The 24,495-nt window shown below is 42.2% G+C and overlaps 1 protein-coding gene across 4 annotated transcripts in view; it reads right to left on the reverse strand.

The window, feature by feature from the left end:
- Positions 1–24,495, reverse strand: part of LOC147022565 (leukocyte tyrosine kinase receptor-like) — a 475,774-nt gene that overhangs the window by 172,222 nt on the left and 279,057 nt on the right. For all 4 annotated transcript variants that reach the window (XM_085887264.1, XM_085887262.1, XM_085887265.1 and 1 more), the window contains 3 exons: positions 15,359–15,447; positions 10,256–10,425; positions 4,311–4,420 (listed from right to left, as the gene is read on the reverse strand). In XM_085887264.1, the coding sequence (XP_085743390.1) occupies positions 4,311–4,420; positions 10,256–10,425; positions 15,359–15,447 (369 nt within the window). The remainder of the gene's footprint in view (positions 1–4,310; positions 4,421–10,255; positions 10,426–15,358; positions 15,448–24,495) is intronic.

Consider the following 24,495-nt stretch of genomic DNA (forward strand, 5'->3'; position numbering starts at 1 on the left):
AAATGACAAGTTGACACAGCATATCCAAATTTGAAGATTGAATCCAGGCATTGCGGCAATGGATGTACTCGGATGAGTATGCTGAACAGGAAAACCTCCGCAGTAAATGATCTTATCCTCAATTGTTCTTTAAATGATACATTGTGGTTTTATCTGCAGGACAGTGTTTCTACGGTATTGGATGTGCTCTTTTAGAGGGTTTTGATATACAAGGTATTTGTAATGAAGTTTTTTTTTTTTCAAATAATTGCTTTCGCTTAAGATCAGTGGCAGATTAAGATTTTTGGACCCTAAGCACAAAAACTATTTAGGTCCAAAACATCCCCCAAAAAACACGAAACCATCAAAATGCATAAAATAATATATTGCTCCATTCATTGTTACACTGAGTTAATGAAGCATACACTAAATTAACTGGTCAGTTTTGCCAGACATATACTGTATGCGTTTTCATCGGCATCAGCAATATCACTCAGCTCTGGCTCCGGCTCCGGCTCAGGCTCGACTGCTTCTCGCAACAAATTCTTGTGCAATCTCAACCAACGAAACTTGCCAAGAGGACTATGGGTCACATGGTTTACAAAGGTTGTAGTGACTTCATTTGCACCCTCACCAGGAGTTCCGAAGGAGGGGCGACACAAATGGTCTTCGGAAATGTGTACCGTGTCGAGCCGTTCCCGGTGGTGGTGAGACAGGGTATTGCGAGTGATATTAAAGACCCTCAATTGTAGGACTCTGTGTTATTTTCGCACTCACTTAACCTATGTTGATTTTGACTTGACAGCAAAAAATCCAGCGGAATTCCCATGTGTTATTGCCTCCCCACCCCCCTTGGAAAAAAAAGCCATATTAAGGTGTCCCATTACCAATCAGCTTGTTATCGCTTGGCAAGCCAGCCGTTCCTTATCAACCATTTCCTTGGAGTGCTTGCTTGAGTGCTTAAACCACTTGGCGAGCGCTCTACAATCCGATTGGTCAAGGAACACACCCCAGCACATGTGCTCAGCCTCGGACCCTTTTCTGGTTTTGCTCTTTGTGTAACGAAAAAGTTAATTTTGAGTAATTTTTAACCCTTTTCGCCTTTGGTTGAGTTATTTCCTGCTTTACAGCATTGCTGGGGTGGTTTACATTCACCCTTGGGACAAGTGTTCTGATTATAAATTCCACACCATTCCACCGTGCGCATGCGTGCGTCCATTTACTAATGAGTGGTTGTTTTGTGATTGTACAATAAATTGTATTGTGGATTTACTAAACAATATCGATTTGTATTAACATAAGATATTATATAAATTTTATTCTGATTATTGTTGTATTTGTGTATATTAAATGTTGTTATGATTCCATTTTCTAACTCCACTATGCCTGGTGTTGGCTTAATGGTAAGGGTGGTGGGCCCTGGATCCTAGGATCCTGAGTTCAAATACCGTTCACCCGTTGAATGAATACCAGGTGGGGTTAACTCTGCCTGTCATCCTTCCGAGGTCGACAAAATGAGTACCAGCATGCTGGTATACTGTGTTGGAGTGGCGACCCATCCAGGATTGTACCGACAGCCAAGGGGACTGCTGAGGCAGCACCAATGATCTGCACAGAGTATGGTCCCAATCTCCTCTCCTCCTTTCTCTACTAACCTCACCCCCGAATATTGTTATAGTTCTGTCAAGTTAAACATCAGGGGAAAACATTTTTAATCCATTCATGATGTGAGGGTGCTTTCTTTCTTTGAGATGGAGCATTCCCTTTAAGCTGTGTTTATCACCACTCGCAAGTTGATATGTTTTGTCGATAAAGTGAAACCCCACCCTCGGGGACCCGTCTCAAAATACTGTGAACCATAATCGGTTGTGGGGCTCCTTGTTATCTCGGGGTTCCATGCCATTGCATGGGTTGCATCATGGCACTCATGCCGCCTCTGGCCGGGGCCCTCTTTGAGCTCCGAGCCCCTGGGCACGGGCCCTGAATGTCCGTGCGTTAATCTGCCACTGCCTAAAATCTTTGGGTCTTGAGTTTAAGCCCATGTCATGGTGTTAAAATAACACCAGATATGTTGACAACCTGTCATCCTTCCAAGGTCGACAAAATGAGTTCCAGTTTACTGGGAAGAATGAGCCATGCGAGTATCCTGTGACGGAGTTGCGACCCATCCAGGATTTTGCTTCCTAGCCAAGGAAAACTGCCATGACAGCCCTATGCTTCTAAAGCCATGAAAGGAGTGGTTCTTTTTCTTGTTCTTTAAAATGAATACTGGTGTATTTTGGGTTGATAGGTTTCATCAACACAAAGTTGAGACGAGCAGGCTGTCCACCAAAGTAAGCAAAATACAGCTGAAGTATGAGATGTTAGTTCCTCTTCAGAGTAAGAGGACATTGAGTGACAGCCTCATACTCTTGCAAACCCACTTGCTTATAGTAACCACACCCCTTCCACACCCCCTTCCCTACCCTCTCCCCCCTCATTTCCCCACCCTCTCCCCCCTCATTTCCCCACCCTCTCCTCCTCCCCCCCCCACCCGAAAACACGAAATCGCCCAACTAAAACCTTGGGCTACATTGGGCCTGACTGACTGCCGGTCCCCCAAAACAACCTTGTGGAATGTCTTGGGAGATTGATGCCCTTGCGCCATAGCTCTTTGAATGTATGCAGACCACCCCTCAATGACCACCAAGTGATGCTTGGCCATGCCCTGGGGCTTATCATACTGACGTCAAGCTCACTCCAGGTTCTGTGAAACAGCTTGGCAGTACAGATTTGATCTGGTTGCAAAATCAGTCAAAATTTGGATTATTTTGCTCCAAAGAAGGACCAAGACCCAAAAGGTCAGCTTTACTTTTGTTCTTCTGGTGGTTAGTATCCCTTTGTCAACCTTCAGTAGATAAAAACCTATTGTTTGAATTTCCTGCTGACGCAATCCTTGACAAAGTCTACAATTACACAGATCTAGAAAGTTTGCTGCTGGCAGTTTTTATTTTTGTATACCTTGTCAAGGCTCGTATGAGAGAACACACAATGCACAACAAGGGGAGCATGAGACAAGAGGGGCGTGAGTGGGAAGGACAAAACAGTGGGGAACAGTTAGTGGTTAACACAGGTGTGTTAGTTTGCTAAAAACCGAGTGTTTGTGTTGTCCACCACCACCAAGCCTTGACAAAGGGGAATATTCCTCTTGTGGGTGGAACCTGGAATTATTCCCTGTATTTTTATGCCTCCGCTGACGAATCTTCGGAGGCATTGTGTTTTCGAGTTGTTCGTCCATCTTAACATCCGTCCGTCCGTGTTAATTTTCTCTGTTTTCTCTGCAACCGCTTATCCGATTGACGCAGGATTTTCACCATAGGTGCGACTACTCATGTAGAATGTTTTGATGATAATTATGATGTCATAAGTCATGTGGTTTTGGCAGCCATGTTGGAAAAGGAAAAACTTTGGACCTCTGTATCTCCTAAACCACGCCATGGAAAAAATGGAAACTTGGCACACGGCAAGTACTCCCCAATGGGAAATGTGATTATTTTTTTCATGACGTCATCGGTGAGGTGTTATCCCGGTCAAAATTCAACACGTACAAAGCTGTATCCGATCAGTATGAGAATTTTTGAGGGTCATCTAGGGATAAATTGTATGGGGGGGGGGGGGAAATCGATGACATCATCGGTCATGTGGTTTGGCAGCCATATTGTTTTTCACATAAAAACTTTCAAAAACCTTCTCCGAAACGGCTGAGCAGATCAAGGTGAAACTTTGCAGGTATGATCTCAACCAATGACATCATAAGTCACATGGTTTGGCAGCTATGATTGCTGAAAACCTCCAGAACGGCTTGACAGATCGAGGGGAAACTTTTCCCACATGTTCCCCAAGCCTTGGGGCTACCAGGGTGTTCACAAATCGTTAATAGGTCACATGGTCTGTCAGCCATATTGGATTGACGGAAAATCTTTCCTTTTAAATTCTTTCTCTTGAACCGCTTCATCAATCGATGTGAAATTTCACAATTATGATCGAGTAGACATGGAGAATAGATGTTTTAAATTTCAACCTGATCTGATGCATGGTCTGGCAGTCAGAATGATTTCATATTTTGAATCTGGGTTCAGGGATTTAATCAAACTTCGTACAAGTATGTATAATGATGTAATACTGTGAGCGGAGGCATATTTGGTGATGTCACAACGTCAAAGAGTGCCATTCTAGCTTCCATGAATTAGGAATTCTGAATTCATTTAAAAAACATATTCTTGGAATTACAGTGTGCCTCCTTGTTAATTCAAAAATAGGTAGGCCTGGAAGAGGTTGAAGCACAAACTCACCTGGCTCCCGGACACCTGTGTTGCAGCAAGCCGTCCCGATGGAAGTGTTGGCAAAAGCAACCTCTCCCTGGGATCCTGGTTTCCAGTACGCACAAAGTTGGAGCCGAAACCTTTATGGGAAAGGACAGGATTGATGAAGGAAAAGAAAAAGCATGATCCTTTTTGCAATTTAGTGACAGCAACAAGCTGAGCTTTCTTTCATAATCAGCCAGTTTTGGTACAACTTTCAAGAGGGATATCATCAGACATAAACAACTATCTCATAGAACCAACTAGAACGACACTCTGTAGAGCACATAACTCCACCAGGATGAACAGTTTACATTTTGTATCCCACTGATAGCCCACTGATAGGTCAACAATCCACCTCATTCTCCACCAAATTTTGTCATAATCAATCTGCAACTTTTTGTGAAATATCGTGTTATCTATGATTTTTGGCTCCATCTCTCAATTGTGAAGGATGACTAAAAATTATCATGTCCGTATCTGTATCTTCACCAAAATCGAATCAATTCGCCTTCTTGTACACCCGACCCATCCACCAAGTTTTGTCCAAATCCGTCCATAACTTTTTGAGATATCTGGGGTGAAACAGCCTCTGTCCACCTTCAGTGGCGGAGGTAATCGATGTCGTATTGCTGCATTAATCATGCCCGAGCTTACGTGCATTTTGTGGTTCAGGTGTGTCTGTCTATCTCTCTCGTGCTGCCAAAGAAGCTTCCTGAGTTATAGTTATACTGGGTAGTTTGCTGTTGCCTTCCCAGTAGTAGTGAGGATGGGAATTTGTAATTTGTTCATTGTGCCGAAGATAGCTCGCCTACTCTTTGTGAATGACACCATGGGATCTTTATGGTCCACCAATTAATACTGGCAGGCGGGAATTCCGTTTAACGTTCTCCCGAGGGAGAGCACAACCACTGAAGAATCACCGTGCCTGTAAAAACACTGAGATCACAGTTTATAGGTGGGTCGGGATTCAAACCCACGCTCGAGAGCTTCAAGGTGAGTGCGAGTGCCTCGAGGCCATTCTACCAGCCCAGTGCAGGTGACTAAATTTTTTTTTTACTCTTCATCATTACAATCCACTCTTGAATAGACTTTCCAAGAGACAATTGTTTGAATGAAACATAATTCATTCATAACCAGTTTGAATGGTTGTGAATGAATTGTATTTTAGACAACATTCCACATGTTAATAGCTTGTAAATTTCAGCTGTCCATCTTAGATACAAGCACATGGAAGAATGGCAGATTAGTTCATATCAGAAAGTGATTGAGGAACAAGAGGGAGACCATTTGGCCCACCGTACCTGTGCCATGCCCACATGTCAGCACTCCCACCAATTACTGGCAGGTGTTCCTCATTAAAATTCCTAATTACAGCAGGGAAAATGGCCAGGATGCCAACGCACAACGGCGTACTGTTATTGAAAGGTATTGTGCCATCCAACATCCACAGTCGAAATCCGAACAGACTGATGGTGTGCTCCGAGATACAGGGACCCTGCCTGTAATCATCACAAACAGTTTTTGGTTAAGTCTGACAACAATTGGGGATCGTACATAAAACAGACGACCTGATACCAACTGAGCTAGACCCAGTTCACTGATGAAACATGAGGTGAGGGTAATAATTGGCTTGAAACATACATACGAGCGAATGGTGTTCATTATGTTTGCATACGTCACTCTGCCATTAAATTTCACAGCCTGCTGCTGGAGTGTGCTGGTGAAACGGTTCAACCAATCAGGCCTATATTTTCCATATTAAAGCAATAATCAGAGCACTGCTTTTACCAGCAAAGCAATTTCATTAGTTGGTGTTAGTTGCACACAAATCGTATTCAATTGCACCCTGAGAGAAGGAGGCCCCTCACAACATGAGGTGGGCTCCAGTAGAGAGAAAACATGTTCAATGACTATATGCGTATCATATAAAGGTATTGTCACGTCGATGGGTCTGCCAACATGGACTCGCCATGCCAAAGCAATGTGTGCTTCACGAATGGCCAAATTAAAGGGAATCATGCTCTCGCGGTTAGCATGGTTTCCAGTGGTCAGAATCCAAATCCTGCAGTTCTCTTCAGCCTTTAGGCAAATGTTTAACAAATTATATCTCCTCCAGGGATAAACCAAAGCGGGCCAAAGTGGTTTGCACATGCAGGAGAATAATGCTTGGTGATCAGGTGACGTGTACTTAAGGAATAACAATTTATTGAAAAGAGACACAGGGTGATGCAAACGGAGATTCCTGAGATGAAAGTCAGACAGAAACTATGAATAAAGATAAATAAGAACAGGACAACTTCACTCTGACGGGTCCCTAGTTACAAAAGATTCTAACCTACGCAGACACATAGACCACACTAACTGAATATACTCGATAATTGGTACCCCCTCCTACTACATAACACTGTTCATGAGTTGTGACATCTAGCCTTGTATATTGTTTACGTTTTCCTCTATCCTTTTAAAATGGTGCAATGTCTGACGAACGATGAGAGGGAGGATTTCTCATCATTTCCTGTTTGTCCACGATTCCAAAGCAAAAAGTTACGTTTTACACAAACAAAACATCTTGAACATCCACAAGTAAGTCCAGATGGGACAACAGCTGAAATAGACATCGACTTGGTCAGATTATGTAATTCAGAAACTGGGTTAGATGGGGCTAAGAGTACAAGTAATTCATTTTAATAGTCAAGAGCAAGAGCTAATCCGTAATAATAAATGACAGTGTGCGTGTATGTGTGTGTGCTCCATAACTCCAAAACCATGAAGATTAGCGGCCCAACACTTTGCATATATAGTAAGGGAACTCCAAGGCAGTACATGAATAAAAACTGAGAGTTTGGGTCAATCTAAACACCTGTAGTGACCAGCTTTGCAAGACTGAGCATGCGCAAACCTTTCCTGGCCCTACAACACGTGACCATATCATAGCCAGTTCTGATTGGTTACATGACGTAGACTTGAGGATGAATGGGAAGAGGTCTTGTAGAGAGCGAATGGTTAAGGCGTCGTTGGTCGTGAGCGAGTCGGCGAGGTTTTTTATCCTCATAACTACTCAACGGGATCCTCTTTGCAAGTCGACGTATCGTTGGGTTGGTTTCACAAAGCAAATAATGCGGGAACATCGTGCTCTTGGTTTTAACATTCGGGTATGATTTAACCAAACTAACATTCTACATTCTACCAAACCAACCAAACACGATGCAGTGACTCCACACAAAGAACGACCGCTTTGTACATCCAATGGATCTACTCCCATCTACCATCTTTGTGGTGATCATTGGCTATCGGCTATCTGCACTTCCTGTCTGTGGTGTTGGAAGTTTTGTTTCTGAGTTGTATCACAGTGTACAAAGTACAATAATTCGCACAAACCAAATTTCCATGCACCCCTTTTGAAGATAATTAACGGGGTTCTCATCATGAAAAACCAAAAACAGGCCGATCCTTGGTCAGCCCGCTTTTCACTCGCAGGGGTTTTCAGCCCCCATTTTGTTTTGGCCTGCTCAAAAATGTCTCACCTTTGAACCACAATCTACTTTCATGGACTACTTAAGGTATATAATCAAAATTTCAGGATAGGAGCATTGTGGACTCATGAAGTCATATATTGAGTGATATTTGAAAAATATATATATAAAAAATGAACGATTCTTATAACCAAGCATATTCATATATTGATTTAAGCAATCAGGGCTGTGATCCCTCCATCGCCATGTTTGCACAAGAAAATGTGAAATTGCCAAAGCATTAAACTTTATCTTTTCTATTGTTCAGACAATTGTATTGAGTGAAGAAATCATGTATTAATGCGTCAAGGAAGAAATCTTTTATATTATTTCCGAGTTTGTGGTTTCGTGTTGCGCTATCTTCGACTTTGTTCTGCGCTCGAGTAACACGATATTCGGCTTACATTATCTCAAAGACCATATGAGGTGCATGGTACAAAAAAATTAAAAAAAATGGTTCTGAAACAGTGAAATCGTTATTCCCACTTTCTGCATTAAAGTAAAATTACTACTGATACTCTGCATCAGTTCCTTTCTCAAACACACCCACCCCAACATGTCGCGCGGATGATGATGATGATAATGATGATGATGATGATGATGATGATGATGATGATGATGATGATGAAAAGATCAAGGAATGTGTCGAAAGTGTAACTTCATCGAGTGCAATGAAAATAATGAACCAGCAGGATCGCCGTGTCGGCTCCTGTGGCCACGGCTGAGTTCTCCGTGGGAATATCTCCGGATTTAAGAAGGCAAAATAAATTAAATTAAATATCAAACTTAAAGAATGATTAACAGAACAGGAGGATTAGAATGACTAATGAAATGGGACAAGTGAACTACAAGTTCAAGAGAGAGAGAGAGTTAGAAAAAATATTGTGAGAACATTGTTGGGTGGTCGCTAGACTTCCCTTATTCTCAGGTTTTCCGTCTGTCTGTTTGTTTGTATGTAATGGACAGCTCTGGAGGCCAGAGGACTCAACCAATTTTGATGAAACTTGACTGGTAGGTTCATACCAGGATCTAGTTGTATGCTTTTGAGCACCGTTGCTAGGGACGCCACCATTGCCAAGCAACGGGACTTTGAAATTTTTTTTCGAAAATTCGAAAAAGAATTTTTTTCGAAAATCAAAAATCGGCTTCTGCGCATTTATGCGCACTATAATCAACCTGTTTGTCAAAAACTGTATGACTAGTATGCAATTATATTACTATATGCTTTCACCCCAACGCTCGCGTTGGGATTCCCAAACGTAGGGTTAGGGAATCGAACACAAATGATGAATGGACAGTTGCTCGTCATGTTCCGATATGTAACAACAAACGGCAAAATGCCATCTGATGTGTTCTCTTATCTACATATTTCAAATTTGCCCGAGTCTAGCGACCACCCATGTCGCCTACCGGCTTGTAATTCAGTTTCTCTGAAAAACTTCCACTGAACTTTTGAGGCATCACTTTCTTCCACTTTCCTCACTATCCCTCCTCTTCTTTGCTCCCCCTCCCTGGCTCCCCCTTTCCTAGCCCTCCCCCATCCGTGCACCCCCTCTCTCTACCTCTCACCTTTCACTCCCCAACCCTCTGAGTATACTATTCCCATCAACGAAGCGACAGGTAGTTTTGGAGGACACACACACACACAATTATTAAAGATTGTAATAATATTTCAATTAATTTATTCTTTGAAAATTTTTATTCCATTTTTTTTTCTCTCAGGAACACATTAACATATTGTCAATGGCATTTGCAATGTGTGGTGAGGTGTCGCTCTCTACCCCCTTTCCCCACTCCTCCTTCTCCCTCTCACCCTCCCCCTTTTCCCTCTCCCCCCTCTCTCCCACTCCCACATCTCCCCCTCCTCGTACTCCTCTCCTCCTCGCTCCCCACCCCTCCTCACTCTCCTCTTCTCTCTCTCTCTCCCCTCTCCCTCCCATCCTCTCTCCCCCTCCCATATTATCTCCCCCTCCCATCCTCTCTCCCCCTCCCATCCTCTCTCCCCCTCCCAGCCTCTCTCCCCTCCCATCCTCTCTCCCCTCCCATCTTCTCTCCCTCTCTCACTCTCTCCCCCTCCCACTACATCTCTCTCTCTCTCTCTCTCTCTCTCTCTCTCTCTCTCTCTCTCTCTCTCTCTCTCTCTCTCTCTCTCTCTCTCTCTCTCTCTCTCTCTCTCTCTCTCTCTCTCTCTCTCTCTCTCTCTCTCTCTCTCTCTCTCGCCCTCCCTCCCTCTCTCGCCCACCCTCCCTCTCTCCCTTTCCCTCTCCCTCCCACCATCTCTTTATATTCCCATCAGCAAAGCGACGGGTGATATTTGCTGGTTAAAAATAAAAATATAAACACACCTCATGGTATGTTCAGAGTTCCAATAACTTGGAATGGTTGTCTTTTTTAATCCTTGTTTACATTCAGTTCACATACCTTGTGGGATTGCGAGGAATTTCTGCACAGATGGTTTCCCAATCGCCGCCATTTGATGCTCGACCTTGCCGAGTCCACAAGATTAACGCCGGATCATGACGGACGGATGTCAATACGTGTAACGTCATGGTTCCCTTCATTGTGCCAGTCACCCGGACTCTCATCCGTATCTTTGGAAGAAAGGGTGCCACAAGAGGCACGAGCTTGTCAGTATGATTGGATATATTGCAAAGCAGGTTGAATTGTAAACTATTGTAGAAGCAGGTTAAACTGTAAAGAAAAAAAAATCGATCACATGATTGATGACTTGCTGTAATAATATAATGACACAGTAAACATTTCAATGACACCTGATGAATGCTCTTTGAGTTCTGCCTACTCAGGGGTTTCTGAAAAGCTTTCCTCATCAATTTCCTATTTTGTTATACATTTCATCAGTTTGCCTTCTGCGTATAAATTGTTGGGAGAGAATGGTAATGATGCAAGGTAGACCATTTGGCTTTACATACCCCAAGAAAATATTCAATTTTTGTGGCAGAGCAAGACTGGACGAGCCTTCTTCACCAAAAACATGACCTCTGTCCAGCATTCTGTATAATTTTTCTTTTGTAATCATATTTATTTCCTTTTTTGTGAGTTTGTGTTTAATAATGTCAGTGGACGTGTGATGGGTTCTGAATTAATGCGAAAGCTCGACCCTTTATAGGATAGCTGTTAGTGGTATGCTTGCTGTTGATCTGCCAACGAGTTGAGGACCCTGGATATGACTTGCAGAGGCTTCTGAGGGCAAGGAAGGGTTCTGCTTCAATTGTATGGGAGATGTCAAGTCGGGTTATCCTTACCTCTTGCTTAAGGTATCAGGCAGCCATCATTAGAGAGAACACAAAAAGAGAGAAGCAAAAGTTGAATGGCCTGAATGGAATCAAAATTGGTGAACAGAGGTGAAAGAGTTGCAGAAAAGATCGGTGTTGAGATTGGCAGCAATTATAGATGTTATAACTTTGCTTATAATGTGCAATTTTGGTTCCCATCGTGTGCTGCCTTTTTGGCTGCTGGTTGCATCATTGGTTAGGGGCACAGCTATGCCGCTGATGCAGTGCCCCGATTACCAGTATACTGGTGCTCATTTCGCCAACCTCAGAAGGATGACAGGCTGAGTCAACCCCCTGGTGTTAATTCAGTGGCAAACAGGGCTCGAATTCAGGACCTTAGGATCCCAAGCCACCACCTCAACCGCTAAGCCAACACCAGGCTGTAGTGTTTATTTGAGTGGTTAACTAATTAGTTCATTCTTCAATGGCTGCTCCGAGTCTGATCAATGGCCGCTGCTTACCCTCACCAACCCAAACTTAGCAAGTGTAGTGAGTATGCCAAACATCCCTCAACATGAGTTAAGCGAGGCCTTCATCCCACAGTGAACGGAAATGGGTTTATTTACAGTTTTTATCACCTTTCATGACTTCCGTCACCGAAGGTGGACTGAGGTTATGTTTTCATCACTGTCTGTATGTCTGTCTATCTGTGGAGCAGGATATCTCAAAAAGTTATGGATGTATTCAGACAAACTTGTGGAACAGGGTGTGTGCCAAGGAAGAATTGGCGAGATTTTGGTGAAGATCTGTATGCGATCCGGATACGAGAGGTTTTTTTTATTCCCCAAGTGATTCTTCACCATTGAAAGATGGGTCCAAAACCGATGTATATTATGATATTTGAAAAAAGTTATGGACGAGTGATGGCAAAACTTAGTGAATGAGTTGGTTAGGTGACGAGACCAAGTTGGTTAGGTTTTGGTTCAAGTTGGGCTGCAGATCCAACTGATCCATCCATCTATCCATTGAGACCATACTTTGTGCAGAGCGTTGGTGCCACTTTAAGCAGTCTCCTTGGCTGTTGGACACAATCCTGGACGGGTCTCCACTCCAACACAGTATACCAGCATGCCGGCACTCCTTTAGCCAACCTCAGAAGGATGATGGGCAGAGTCAACCCCACCTGGTATTAATTCAACAGCCGAGTGAGATTTGAATGCAGGATGCCAGGACCCCAAGCCCATCATTCTAACCATGAAGCCAACACCAGGCTTGACCTATCAGTGGGATATAAATGTATCTACCGGCTTGATATATCAGAGATATAACTCTACCGAGTGCCGTTCTAGTTTACACCTGTTCTATTTTCGTCTGATTTGAAAAGCTAAACACAGAATTCTCTATTTTCATGTGTTCTGCCTTCTATATTTTCTCTGTTTTAATTTGAGACTTCTGCTTTGGGGTTCCGTGCATGTGGACGACTACATTGTGTTCAGCTCTCGCTCCTTCCAGTTCATCTAAGCTAAGTTCCCCGGACCAGTTACATTGTGTTTTACTGTGTTATTTTTACCTCCGCCACCAAAGGTGGAAGGAGGTTATGTTTTCACCCCCTGTATGTCTGTCTTTGCATGAAGGATATCTCAAAAAGTTGTGGACGGATCCGGATTAAACTTGGTGGACAGGTTGGGTGTGTGACAAGAATGAACTCATTATATATTTTGTGAAGATCCGGATCTGGCTACTGGAACTTTTTAAATCCTTCACTATTGAGAGATAGGGCCAAAACGATAAATAGCACGATATCTCAAAAACGTATTGGGCCCAATATGTTCTCATGGATGAGGCATTGTGTAGCGGAGGGATGCGCTCTACCGAGTGCCCTTATAGTTATTCCTGTTTTTCTGTTCATGTGTTTCAATTATGTCCCAAACCGTATCCTGTGCTGTGTTGAATCATTTAATTTGTCCCTCGAATTGTCATCGAATTTAACATCAGGACCCTATCCTAATGTTGTCATCAAAATTTGGTAACATTCTGACTGGTGGGTCTGGAGAAGATTTTTGAAGGAATTTACAAGATTTCCCAAAAAATTGACCAAGTCGGCCATTTTGACACACTTCCGGTCACGTGATCGGCATGACCTTCACAATTTAACATCTCTGTCCTGGCCTAATGTTGTACCCCAAATTTGGCAGCATTCTGACTGGGGGGTCGGGAGAAGAAGATTTTTGAAGAAATTTACTAAGTCGGCCATTTTGACATACTTAAAGTCATGTGACCGGAACGAGTTGAAATTCCTGTTACCAGTCAGGAGCAGAAAGTTGCTGCAAAATTTTAGCTGGATCGGCCCTGCGGTTTGGCCGGAGAAATCGTAAAAGCGGACGGATGGACGGCGCGAGATGACGACACCTCATCTGGAATGTAAATGCCAGATACACTAAAAGCCTGCTCCGCTGCTCTTGCACTTCCTCTCTCTGCCCTTTTCACCCTGTCATTTACCATTGGTCATCTTCCATCTGCTTGGAAAACAGCCAACAGACCTCTGGTCCTCCATCTGCTTGGCTGTGTAGGTATGTAAAATGTAATTTCATGTAATTACACGTTTCAGTTTGTACACGATTCGAATGTGCACATAATGACAATTTTAGCAAGTGATGTGGAATGGAAAATTGAGGATGAGATACTTTACTCCTTCACAATTATCACAATAACACGATGCATTGACCGATGACTGAACACGGCTCGAGCAAAAAATGGAACAAAAGAAACCAAATCACTCAAAGACTTGGAAACAAAATCAGCCGAGAAAGGGACAGCGGGGAAGGAGCAATGTTGAGGTTTAACACACCAATCAATGATCATCACTTGTTTGAAAATTGGGGAAAACAAGAGAATATCCTCTTAAGGAAACACGAAGAGAATGGTTGTGGTTGTCACAACGGAGAGAAAGAGGGCAATAACACCCTCAGACATAAACAGCACTGCATTGAGATCAGAAATTAAAATGAAATGAAGAAGAGACAGAGTATAGTCTGTGAGCACGTAACCCACATGGAACTCGTTATTACACGTTTAACGGACTGTTCCACAAGCGCAAAAGGCGAACGCAGTAATTGTTGTAATTAATAATGTTTATCTAATTATCGCAGCCTGGGAGAACAACTCAAGCCCAGTACGCTGTGTAGGTTCCATCCTGGACCCGTCTATAAACTGCCATCCTGGTGCACCACAGACATTGTGCTGCATCATTGAGTATGCCATCTTTCGGAGGAGGCTTAAGAGCCAGCCGTCACACGTGTACCTGTACATGAAATATCAAAGGTGTTTTGAAAAGAGGAGGTGATTTGTGAAAGAGTTGTTTGTTTGTTTGTTTATTTATTTAGGGTTGTGAAACATTTATTTATTTACTTATTTTTGATTGTGAAACAGAATCCTGGGAAAATTCTAAACTCCTCGCTTGACCTGCGCTCAGTGGCATGACCGCATCTCAGTAATGATACAACCAGTCAATGGGATTCATCATTGGCTGAGGGCGCAGCTGTGGCGCTGATGCAGTGCCCTCTGAAGGTTAGGGCAGAAATTTGTAATTTGTTCACGATGCCGGCGATGGCTCAACGAGTCTTCACGAAGGACACCGTGGGACATTTAAAGACCACCAACAAATGCCGGCAGACGGGGCGTCCGTCTAACGTTCATCCGATGGACGGCACACACGTTGACGAATGCCTGTGAAACACCAGGATGACAGCTTACGGCTGGGTCAGGATTCAAACCCTGGCTGGACAGCTTAGAAAGCGAGTGTGCGTTCCTCCCTGGGCCATCCTGCCAGCCTCGCGATATTAATGATGATGTGTCATTGTCACGATAAATCGGTGGTGACGTCAAATCTGAGTATTTGTTTTACCTGGTTTGGGTTCTTTTTACCTGAATTATAAAAATCAAATCTGCAAATACATTTTAAAATTTGACTAAAAATCAGACTGGGAATGTTTCCTAATAATACAAAACTCTATGTGTTGTTTTTCTTTAACACAACTTTAGTGACTATTGAACCGTGAATTTATCAACTGTAGGAATCTCTGCAGTTTATATTGTGATAAACAGTTTTCAACGATGATTTATCTTGCTATCATTTAGCTTTAGCTTTCTAACAGGAAAAAAAAATAACTCAAATAACATATAAACGTCAGGTTTGTTCCGATTGTGACGTCATATTGCTGCGATGCTGCTTGACGGCCAGAACCACAAGCAGTCAGTGTAACTGATACATCTTTGTGCTCGTAAAGCAAACCTGCGTAGCTGTAGATGGGTGCAGGAAGGGGCTGTTTAGACATGTTGAACCCGAAGACCGTTGTAAAATGTGCAGGTGAGCAGCCTGGCCTGCAACATAACAGCAACAACAGGCACATGGTACAAGCTCTGTAGGTGTAAGGGCAAATCGTATATCTGAGCTTTCGGAATACTACTGTATGTGCTGTAACTCGTGTTTATCATCTAATTCTATTTTAAATAATATGCAGGTTTACCCATCATGCCACCAATAAGAAGTATCAATTACGCCTTTGCTTGAAGGTCAACATCAAATGTCTCTTTTCGAGAAGCACAATTTCTCTAAAAGGCGTGCACACATGTTTGGATGGGTTTTTCAGTTACAACTCTAAATTCTGCTTAACGTATCTGATAAAATGAAGGAAGAAAACATTCCTTGAGGTACAACTGATTTCAGAAAAAGGTCATTTTGTACAAGCTTCTTGTTGTTGTTGTTGTTGTTGCTACTTCTCCCAGATGTGTTTCAGGCTCTGGCATGATGGGCGATATGGTGCCAGAGCCCAAACTCTGGGGTTTCACTCTTGTAGAGCTTGTTGAGGATACAAATATGTAACTTGTTTAAGGATGTCGGCGACAACTCACCAACTCTTCATGGAAAGACCATTCGATCTTCATCGTTCACCAGCAGCAGATGCTGGAATAAGGGGTCTCCAGTTTAATGTCCCATCCAATGGATAACAAATTTATAAGCGCAACATCTTGCCTGCCGAGTACCTATCTGACAATTTATAATCTGGTCTCGAATCACACTCGAGTTTTTTTTTTAAATCAAGTGCATTAGCTCTGCGACATCATGTCAGATCCGTGCAAGCCTTCACATTCACACAGGCATGTAATGTACAGCTCGGTTATCATCACATTGGATGAGCCTGGCCGTGTTGGCTTAACGGTAAAGGTAGTTGGTTTAAGATCTTCGGGTCTTGAGTTTGAGCCCGTCGTGGCTGAAACTCGAGATAGCCGTGCTCCGAGCAATCATGCAACCAGCTGCATACAAAATAATAATAATAATAATAATAATAATAATTAATCACAATGAATGCACTACACATTGGCAATTAATAAAACAGTTATCAAACCTTTGAATGATGAATGGGAACAAAGCCCTGCTGCAGGATTTGGACAGAGGATTGGGTGTGATAAGGGAGTGGGATGCAAGGCCTTTCCTCCACAGCTATTCCAGGCAAACTATTCAAACGTTTAGAAGAAATGAGTGAATACGTATCTGCTGAATTTCAAAAAGGAAAAGATCCCTGCCTCATCTTGGTTCTAGATTGATTAATCTTTATCTTCCACCTCTGTCCCAAGTGGCCTCGTTCTAACCACTATTGGCATCTCAATAAACCTCGTTGCAGCTATTCTGTCAACCTCCATGAATATCTCATTTCGGCCTGGTGTTGGCTTAACGGTTAAGGTGGCTGGCTTAAGACCTTCAGGTTCTTGAGTTCAAGCCACTATCGTGTCGTTGAATTAACACCAGGTGGGTTGACTTAGACTGTCATTCTTCTGAGGTCGGCAAAATGAGTACCAGCTTACTCGTAACAGGGAGCATTGCATGAGTGGCAAAGCCGTGCCCCCAGAAAAATATGATGCAGCCAAACTTCCACAGGCAGAATACCAATGAATAATAATACCTTAGTATCTTCTACAATACAAACAACCCTATCTTCTTCAATGTCCTATTCCAAGCAAACACCTCACAGCCTATTTGAACCATTAAAGGCGCTCGAAACCCAACCCTCTCTTCATAGAATTCTCTCCTGATTATAACATGGAAATCAAAACTGAACACTACTCTATATGTTGCTGGTACAACCTAAAATATGATACCCTTCGTTGTGCATTCAAAAGTTAAAGGTAACTATTTTTGGTTACTGCTTGCTGCCTGGTGTTGGCATAATGGTTAAGGTGGCAGGCATAGGATCCTAGGGTCCCGAGTTCAAATTCTGCTTCCCATTGAATTAATACAAGGTAGGGTTGATTTAGCCTGTCATCCTTCTGAGGTCAGCAAAATGAGTACCAGCTTGCTGGGATGATTGCACCACTTGAGTATCCTGCGTCAGAGTGGTGACCCATCGAGGATTGTGCCCAATAGCCCGGGAGACTGCTTCGGCAGCACCAATGCTCTGTACAGAGTATGGTCCCGATGGATGGATGGATGTTTGCTGCCTGACACTGCTTGAGGATGTTATCCACAGTAGATTCCCCAATCCCTCTTCCTGATTTACCTACTACAGAATCTCCCAATTAAGAAAATAATTTCTTATGAGCATAACATGGGGCTAAGGGTCTAAAGACACAAAATGGGATGAAGGAGGAAACATGAGGGCAACAATATAATCATACACCACAGCATAAGGTGAGGCATTATATGTAAAATGGGGGATAGGTTCTCAGCAGGTATAGAAAATATCACAGGTCGGAATTGGAGAGACTCGGGTGGCAATGGGCAGCAGACTTGAAGTCATGAAGCGAAGAGTGTGAGACAACAGACTTGGAGAGATTGTGCCAAATGCAAGGGAAGAGGGGGATGAATGAATGAAGGCAATTATTGAGCAAAGATCTGAGCAGAGTAAGAAGGTATGCATTTTTGGTAGAATGGGGAGGGGCAGAGGGGTGAGAAAGCAGGAGGAGCAAGACCAGAAAGGAACCAGTACTAGATGACTGCATGGCCACCAAGATTCCTGCAGCGAGTCAGATGCGGACCAAGACTCAACCTCTTGTCATGAGATGTCAACGACACATCTGACACTTCATTACCTCAAGAGAGGCAAGATGGGAAACAGCAGCACCGGTCCACATGCAGGAGTCATGTGATAATCCAGAAAAAAAAAATCATGATACACCATTAAGCTCATGACAGCAGAGAAAGGACTTTATGCTGTGGAATATTTGAGGACGATAATGGCTTTGAGGCGAGTTTGTAGATGTGATCTGTCAAAGATGGGATATATTTGATGGTGATGTCCAAAGGTTACAAAGATGAAACCTCTCCCAGAAGTTGATAAAATAAATGAATTGGAGGACAAGGCAGCTGGTCATTATAGAGACAAATAGAGATAATTGGTCTATCCTGCATTAAAATGTGTTCCAGGAACTACATGACCAATTGCTCATTTTCTCAAGACAGAGAGATAGAGTGAGAGAGATCGACAGATAGAGCTTGTGTTAGATAAATAGAGTTAGTGTTGGACAGAGCTAGAGTTAGTGTTGCATAGAGCTGGAGTTAGATAGATACAGCTACATTTAGATAGATTAAGCTAGAGTTAGATAGACAGAGCTAGATTTAGATATATTGAGCTAGAGTCAGATAGATCAAGCTGGAGTTAGCTGGCAGTTTTAAATAGATAGAGCTAGTGTTAGTGTTAGATATACAGAGCTAGTGTTAAATAGATTGAGCTGGAGAGATAGAAAGATAGAGTTGGAGAGGTAGAGAGCGAGAGACAGAACTATAAAAATAAAGTGATATGAATGTGTTCTGCCACAGCAACGTGCCTGGTGGATGTCAGCAGGTCAAATAATAAGAGATAACAAGGAAAGCAGACACAGGAGGAGGCCATTTGGCCGAACACTAGATTAAACTAGAAGGGCTCTCGGTAGAGCACATACCTCCGCCACGTAATGCGTGATCCACGAGAACATATCAGGTCCAATACATGTTTGAAATATCATGCTATACAGAACGATATCGTTTTTGGCCCGATCTCTCAATGGTGAAGAATCACGTTATAAATTAAATAAGTATCGTATCCAGATCCGGATTCGGATCTTCACCAAAATTGAATCAATTCGTCCTTGTCACACACCCAACATGTCCACCAAGTTTCAACCGAATCTGTCCAAACCCTTTTGAGATATCGTGCTATATATCGTTTTTGGCCCGATCTCACAATGGTGAAGAATCACTTTAAAAAATGATCAGATCCAGATCTTCACCAAAAATGAATCAATTCGTACTTGTCATACACCCAACGTTTCCACCAAGTTTCATCGAATCCGTCCACAACTTTTTGAGATATCCTGGACAGAAACAAATAGACAGAAAGGGGTGAAAACATAACCTCCTTCACCTTCGGTGGTGGAGGCAATAAATCCGTCAAAACGACTTACTCTCATTGAGGGAATGGGGAGAGGTGTGGGGTGAGAAAAGTGTGGCAGGCTCAAGGATATCACAAGGGTGTTAAAACTAAAAATGTGGAAAATGCTTTTGTAGAAGAGGGTGAAGTGGGTGGGCAAAGGTGGTTTTAAGGTTAAGAATATACAATACCGATGACACACCATCTCTTGACGAGACCCTCTCACAGACATCACACTCAGCACAAATGTTCACAATCACCCATCCATACTTCAAGTTACCGAAAAGTCCTGCCATCATCACGATACTCCTCTGTCTCCAATACTTCCAGGTACCTATCTATTTCCAATCTAAACCTAGCTCCTGTTTCGTATTGTCAGGCGAGATCAGATCTGTGACTTGCTAGAGGTACCATATAAACCTGTTTCATGTTCAGGTTGTCAGTGACTAGACTGTCTCCCCCCACCAGGTTTCCTGGTGAGGATGGTGTATGATATGGACACCCAGCAGATTAAAAACAAAACCTGTCAAAGAGCGGAGGAGCTTCTTGTGAGCCAATGGCCATCCATATCCGGTGCCCTACTGAGTCTCTGGACGTCCTCCTGCAGTTGGGTGACTTTTTTTCTCGGAGGTTGGTGGTAGGATTGGCACTTCGACCACCGTAAAACACTTCGGTACACAACACACACAAATAAGGCAAATAAAACTGAAAACCAACTCCGTGGGAGTACTTCTTGTGCAGCTACACTGTGCAGGGCACCTCACTAGATGACAGGATCGGGGCAAAGCCTTCGAGACCCCGATTATTTGATGGGATGAAAAGTATGGGGTAACCTTTCTGGGTCGGGTTGTGGTGGTGTGTGTTGGGGTTGTGTGTGTTGGGGTGGTGCTGAGGTGTCGTCCACCAGAATGGCGGTCCCTTCAGGTGAGTGTCTGGAATGTTCTCACTCGAAGAGAGGATGATCACCTGTCTCTGCTATCATCTGAGCTCCAACATTTGAATATCGTTATTACAGCACTCTCTGAGGTTCGGAGACGGGACAGTGATGAGACAATGGTGGGTGGTTACACCAACTACTGGTCTGGTCGCACTGATGGTTATCATACTTCATTCATATGCTTCATTCACAATGAAGGACCCCAAAATTATCTTTGTGGGGTGCCACCAAAACTGCACAATCTGATGTCTGAACTATACTCTGTTACTGAGAGTGCTGTGAGGTGTGGTGGTTTAATTTCTTAGTTATTTTCAATCGTTGCTGGAGTTTGTCAGGGGTGTGTACTGCCCCCCACACTTTTCAGCACTTGTATGGATTGGATCCTGGGGAGGATGTTGGAGAGATCAAGCTGCGGTGCATCATTTGGGAATGTCAAGATCTCTGACCCTGATTTCGCAGATGATGCAGTCATCTTTGCAAAGACACTGGATATCATTTTGGGAACCCTCGAGGTGCAAAACGAGGTGTTGAATCTGCTAGGATTATGGATTTCCTGGGACAAAAACTAAGATCCTGGCTTTCAATGACATATTGGATGCTGCTATCTTGTCTGTTCCTGTTTGTGGTGAGAACGTTGAGGACACAGAGAGATTTACTTACCATGGCAGTGAATTTCATGTCTCCTCATGTTGTGAGCCAGAAGTTGACAGATGTTTGTATCGGGCCTGGGAAGACATTGATTCATTGGATCATGGGGTGTGGCGTTGTTTGTACCTATGCGGGAGGACGAAAGTCCGAGTCTTTAAGTCCTTGGTGCTCCCAGTCTTGCTCTATAGATGTGAGACTTGGACTTTGACCAAGGATCTGAGATGGAGACTTAACTCTTTTGGTACCAGGTATCTTAGGACAATCCTTGGCTATTGCTGGTCAGACTCTGTCTAACGAGCGTTTGCTGAGAATGATTCAGATGAGATTTGTTACTCAAACGGAAGACCAAGAAGGAAACCGAAGAAGTAAAGAGCAGAGATGGAGCCATGAGGAGGAATCTGGATCGGATTCGGCTTTCAGCTGCAACTCCACAACCCACAAACCCATCCAAGTGCAGCCAAGAGCCCAACAAAAAATTTCTGCAATAATTCACTTCTCCTTAGAGAGATAGATAATGATAGAGGGAGAGTAAAAGAAATGAAAGAGAAGAAAAATCAAGAATTAGAATGAAAAGAGAAAAATAAATAGCTATAATAAAAATAGATAAATAATATAAAATAATAAATAATAATGAAATATAATAAATAGATGGAAAAATAGAAGTGTGAAAGGAACAGAGAACAAAGATGTTGGGAAGAACCCAGACAGATATATTTAGGCAGTTACTCCCCAGGCTCAAATGCAGCAATGTACAAGCTACCAGGGGTCCCTTCTGTGGGGAAGAACAGTCCACACAGCATCAGGATATGGTGCAAACATCATCAATTGGAAGACCAAGGAGGAACCTGAAGAAGTAAAGAGCAAAGATCTCTATAGTCCATGAGCATCAGCTGTGGCTAATATGGACATGTGGCCTGTTTTCCTGACACTGATCCTGCTCACCAGATTCTCTCGGCGAGGAAGCCACATAGGTGGAGGAGGCCAAAGGGTCGACCGCATGCCTCGTGGTTGCAGCAGGTTGATCGGCATCTTATGGGGATGGGCTCGGCATCTGCCTGGGGGATGACCAGATGGAGGCCTCTGGAGTGCATGTGGTAAGTGGACGCAGTGACGTGCATTTCCAGCCCATGCTCCCATACCGGACCTGATCTGATAAGTATTCAAACCCTTTGCCGAATTAACCCTAAATCACTTCAGGAGCAAATTATTTGTTTAAAATGTTACAACATTCATGTAATAGGTTTCAATGTATGTAATCAGTGGTTTAGCTTAAAAATTAAGCTCCACCACTTATTTAAGAAGTTCTGTGGTGTAACTCTTCTGTGGGGAAGCACAGTCAACCAACAAGGCAAGCATGAAGACCAAGGATCTTTCCAAAGAAGTCAGACATAAAATAGTGGAGAAGCACCATTCAGGAGAGGGTTGCAAGAAGATTTGCGTACGGTGAAATCCATCATTAAGAAGTGGAAGATGTAACCACCCAGACTCTACCAGGATCAGCTCACCCATCAAAACTCAGCAGCCAGGCAAGCAGGAAACTGGTTTTGGATGTCACAGTCAAGCAACACCAATACCATGTCAACACCATCGCTATTGTCAATCATGGCGGTAGCAACATCATGTTATGGGGCTGCTTTTCAACAACAGGGACTGGCAAGCTTGTCAGGATAGAAGGGACAATGGACGGTGCAAAGTACAAGAGAATCCTTGATGAAAACCTGATTGATTCAGGCATGAATCTGAAACTGGGACAGAGATTCACATTTCACCAGGACAATGATCTGAAGCACAAAGCTAAAGCCACACTGGAATGGCTGAATAACTCACTCTTACAATGTGAATATTTTGTTGCACCAAGAGAAACCTACTCAAATGTTTGGCCTTCATTCCTCAATCGCATATGTTCCTCCACTGAAATATAGTAATAATCTTCACCTTCTACTTCTCCAGGTTTTATTGCTCTTGTTGTTGTTGATACAATACGAACGACATGGTGCTTTTTCAGCAAATTTACAATATTCTCATTTGTACTATCCAAGAGACTTGATTTATGAAAGTTTTTTTTTCCAGAAGCAGATTTACCCACAAGATTTATAATAATAGATGCCATTTATATATGTAATTGTTTATAAAATAAAAAATATATATTTTAATATCTCATCGAGTTTCACAACAATATATTTATATTTTTCAGTCATGTGCTTCATATAACCCCCACATTCCTTTTTACTACATAATGTAGAACAATTGTCTCGCAATAAATAGTTTATATCTATTGAATTTAACTTGAATAAAATAAAAGTATTCACATTGTTTCTTATTGAGCGACGAGGGAGTTGAAAGTATGATTGACTAAGATAAATACAATTACAAGAAGAATGTCTCCCTCTTGTGTAGTAGCTGTCCATTACCGTTTGGTTTCTCTCATTAACACAATCATCAAAGATAACGAGGTTCTTTTTTGATTTATCCAAATCTTGGGGAGAAGGTATATCATCTGTATTATCACTAAAAATAAAAGTTATCGGTTTTGATTTATTTTTATATCTCTGTGTATCACAAAATAGTTGTATTATATCTTCAATGTTGTTAACATTTAGTTTGTTTTGAAGTTTAAATAAACCGATTATATCTTCTTTTTGAAGACCAGCATTAAAACCTTGTGAGAGTCGTTGATACTCAGGTTGAAAACTCGACTTTGAGAAAATTATTAAATTATCATAATCTAAAAAGTTGGGAGTAAGGAGTATCCTTAAAAGTCAGCAGGTTTTTCCACATCTGCTTGAACCAACTATGAGACATCTTAATGAATTTGGAAGATTTTTATGGTGTTAAATTTTATCTTCTTTTCCCAAATGGATAAAACATCATTCATTTATATATTTGGAAAACAGGTTATTTAATTTTTTATTGGCTTTTTTGGAAACTCTATGTTTTATCCGAAGTTCAGGTTTGATTTCAAGATAATCCATTATTATATTTATACAATATCTTGTGTTGATATTTCCCTGAAAATGACAATCGTTTATAATATAAATCATCAATCCACGAAACATGGTCGTCATTTGTTTAGTCTCTTCTCTTGTAATAAAAGGTGTATTATCACCCTCATACTTTACATTCATTTCTTGATCAATCTTGTAAAGTAATTCATTTTTGGTGTAAATCTCAAAGAATTATATTCCTTTTTATATTTTTTATTATTATTAATTAGAAGATAATCATAGAACATACATTGTTTATAGGCTTTTGACTCTGTGTTTAATCCCCGTCTTTCACACGCAGGACAATTCTCAAATTTGTCATGTGGAGAATTAGGAAATTCAAGAGGCTCAAAATCTAGTAAACTATTCATATTTATAAAGTAAAACTTTACTTCAAATAAAATTCATCTTCAGTATCATCTTCGGTACTTTCACAATCATCTATAAAACTACTTTC

Source organism: Eptatretus burgeri, chromosome 7 (genome assembly GCF_056783735.1).
Source record: "Eptatretus burgeri isolate ZD-2024b chromosome 7, Ebu_testis_v1, whole genome shotgun sequence".
In the NCBI taxonomy this organism is placed as follows: Eukaryota; Metazoa; Chordata; class Myxini; order Myxiniformes; family Myxinidae; genus Eptatretus; species Eptatretus burgeri.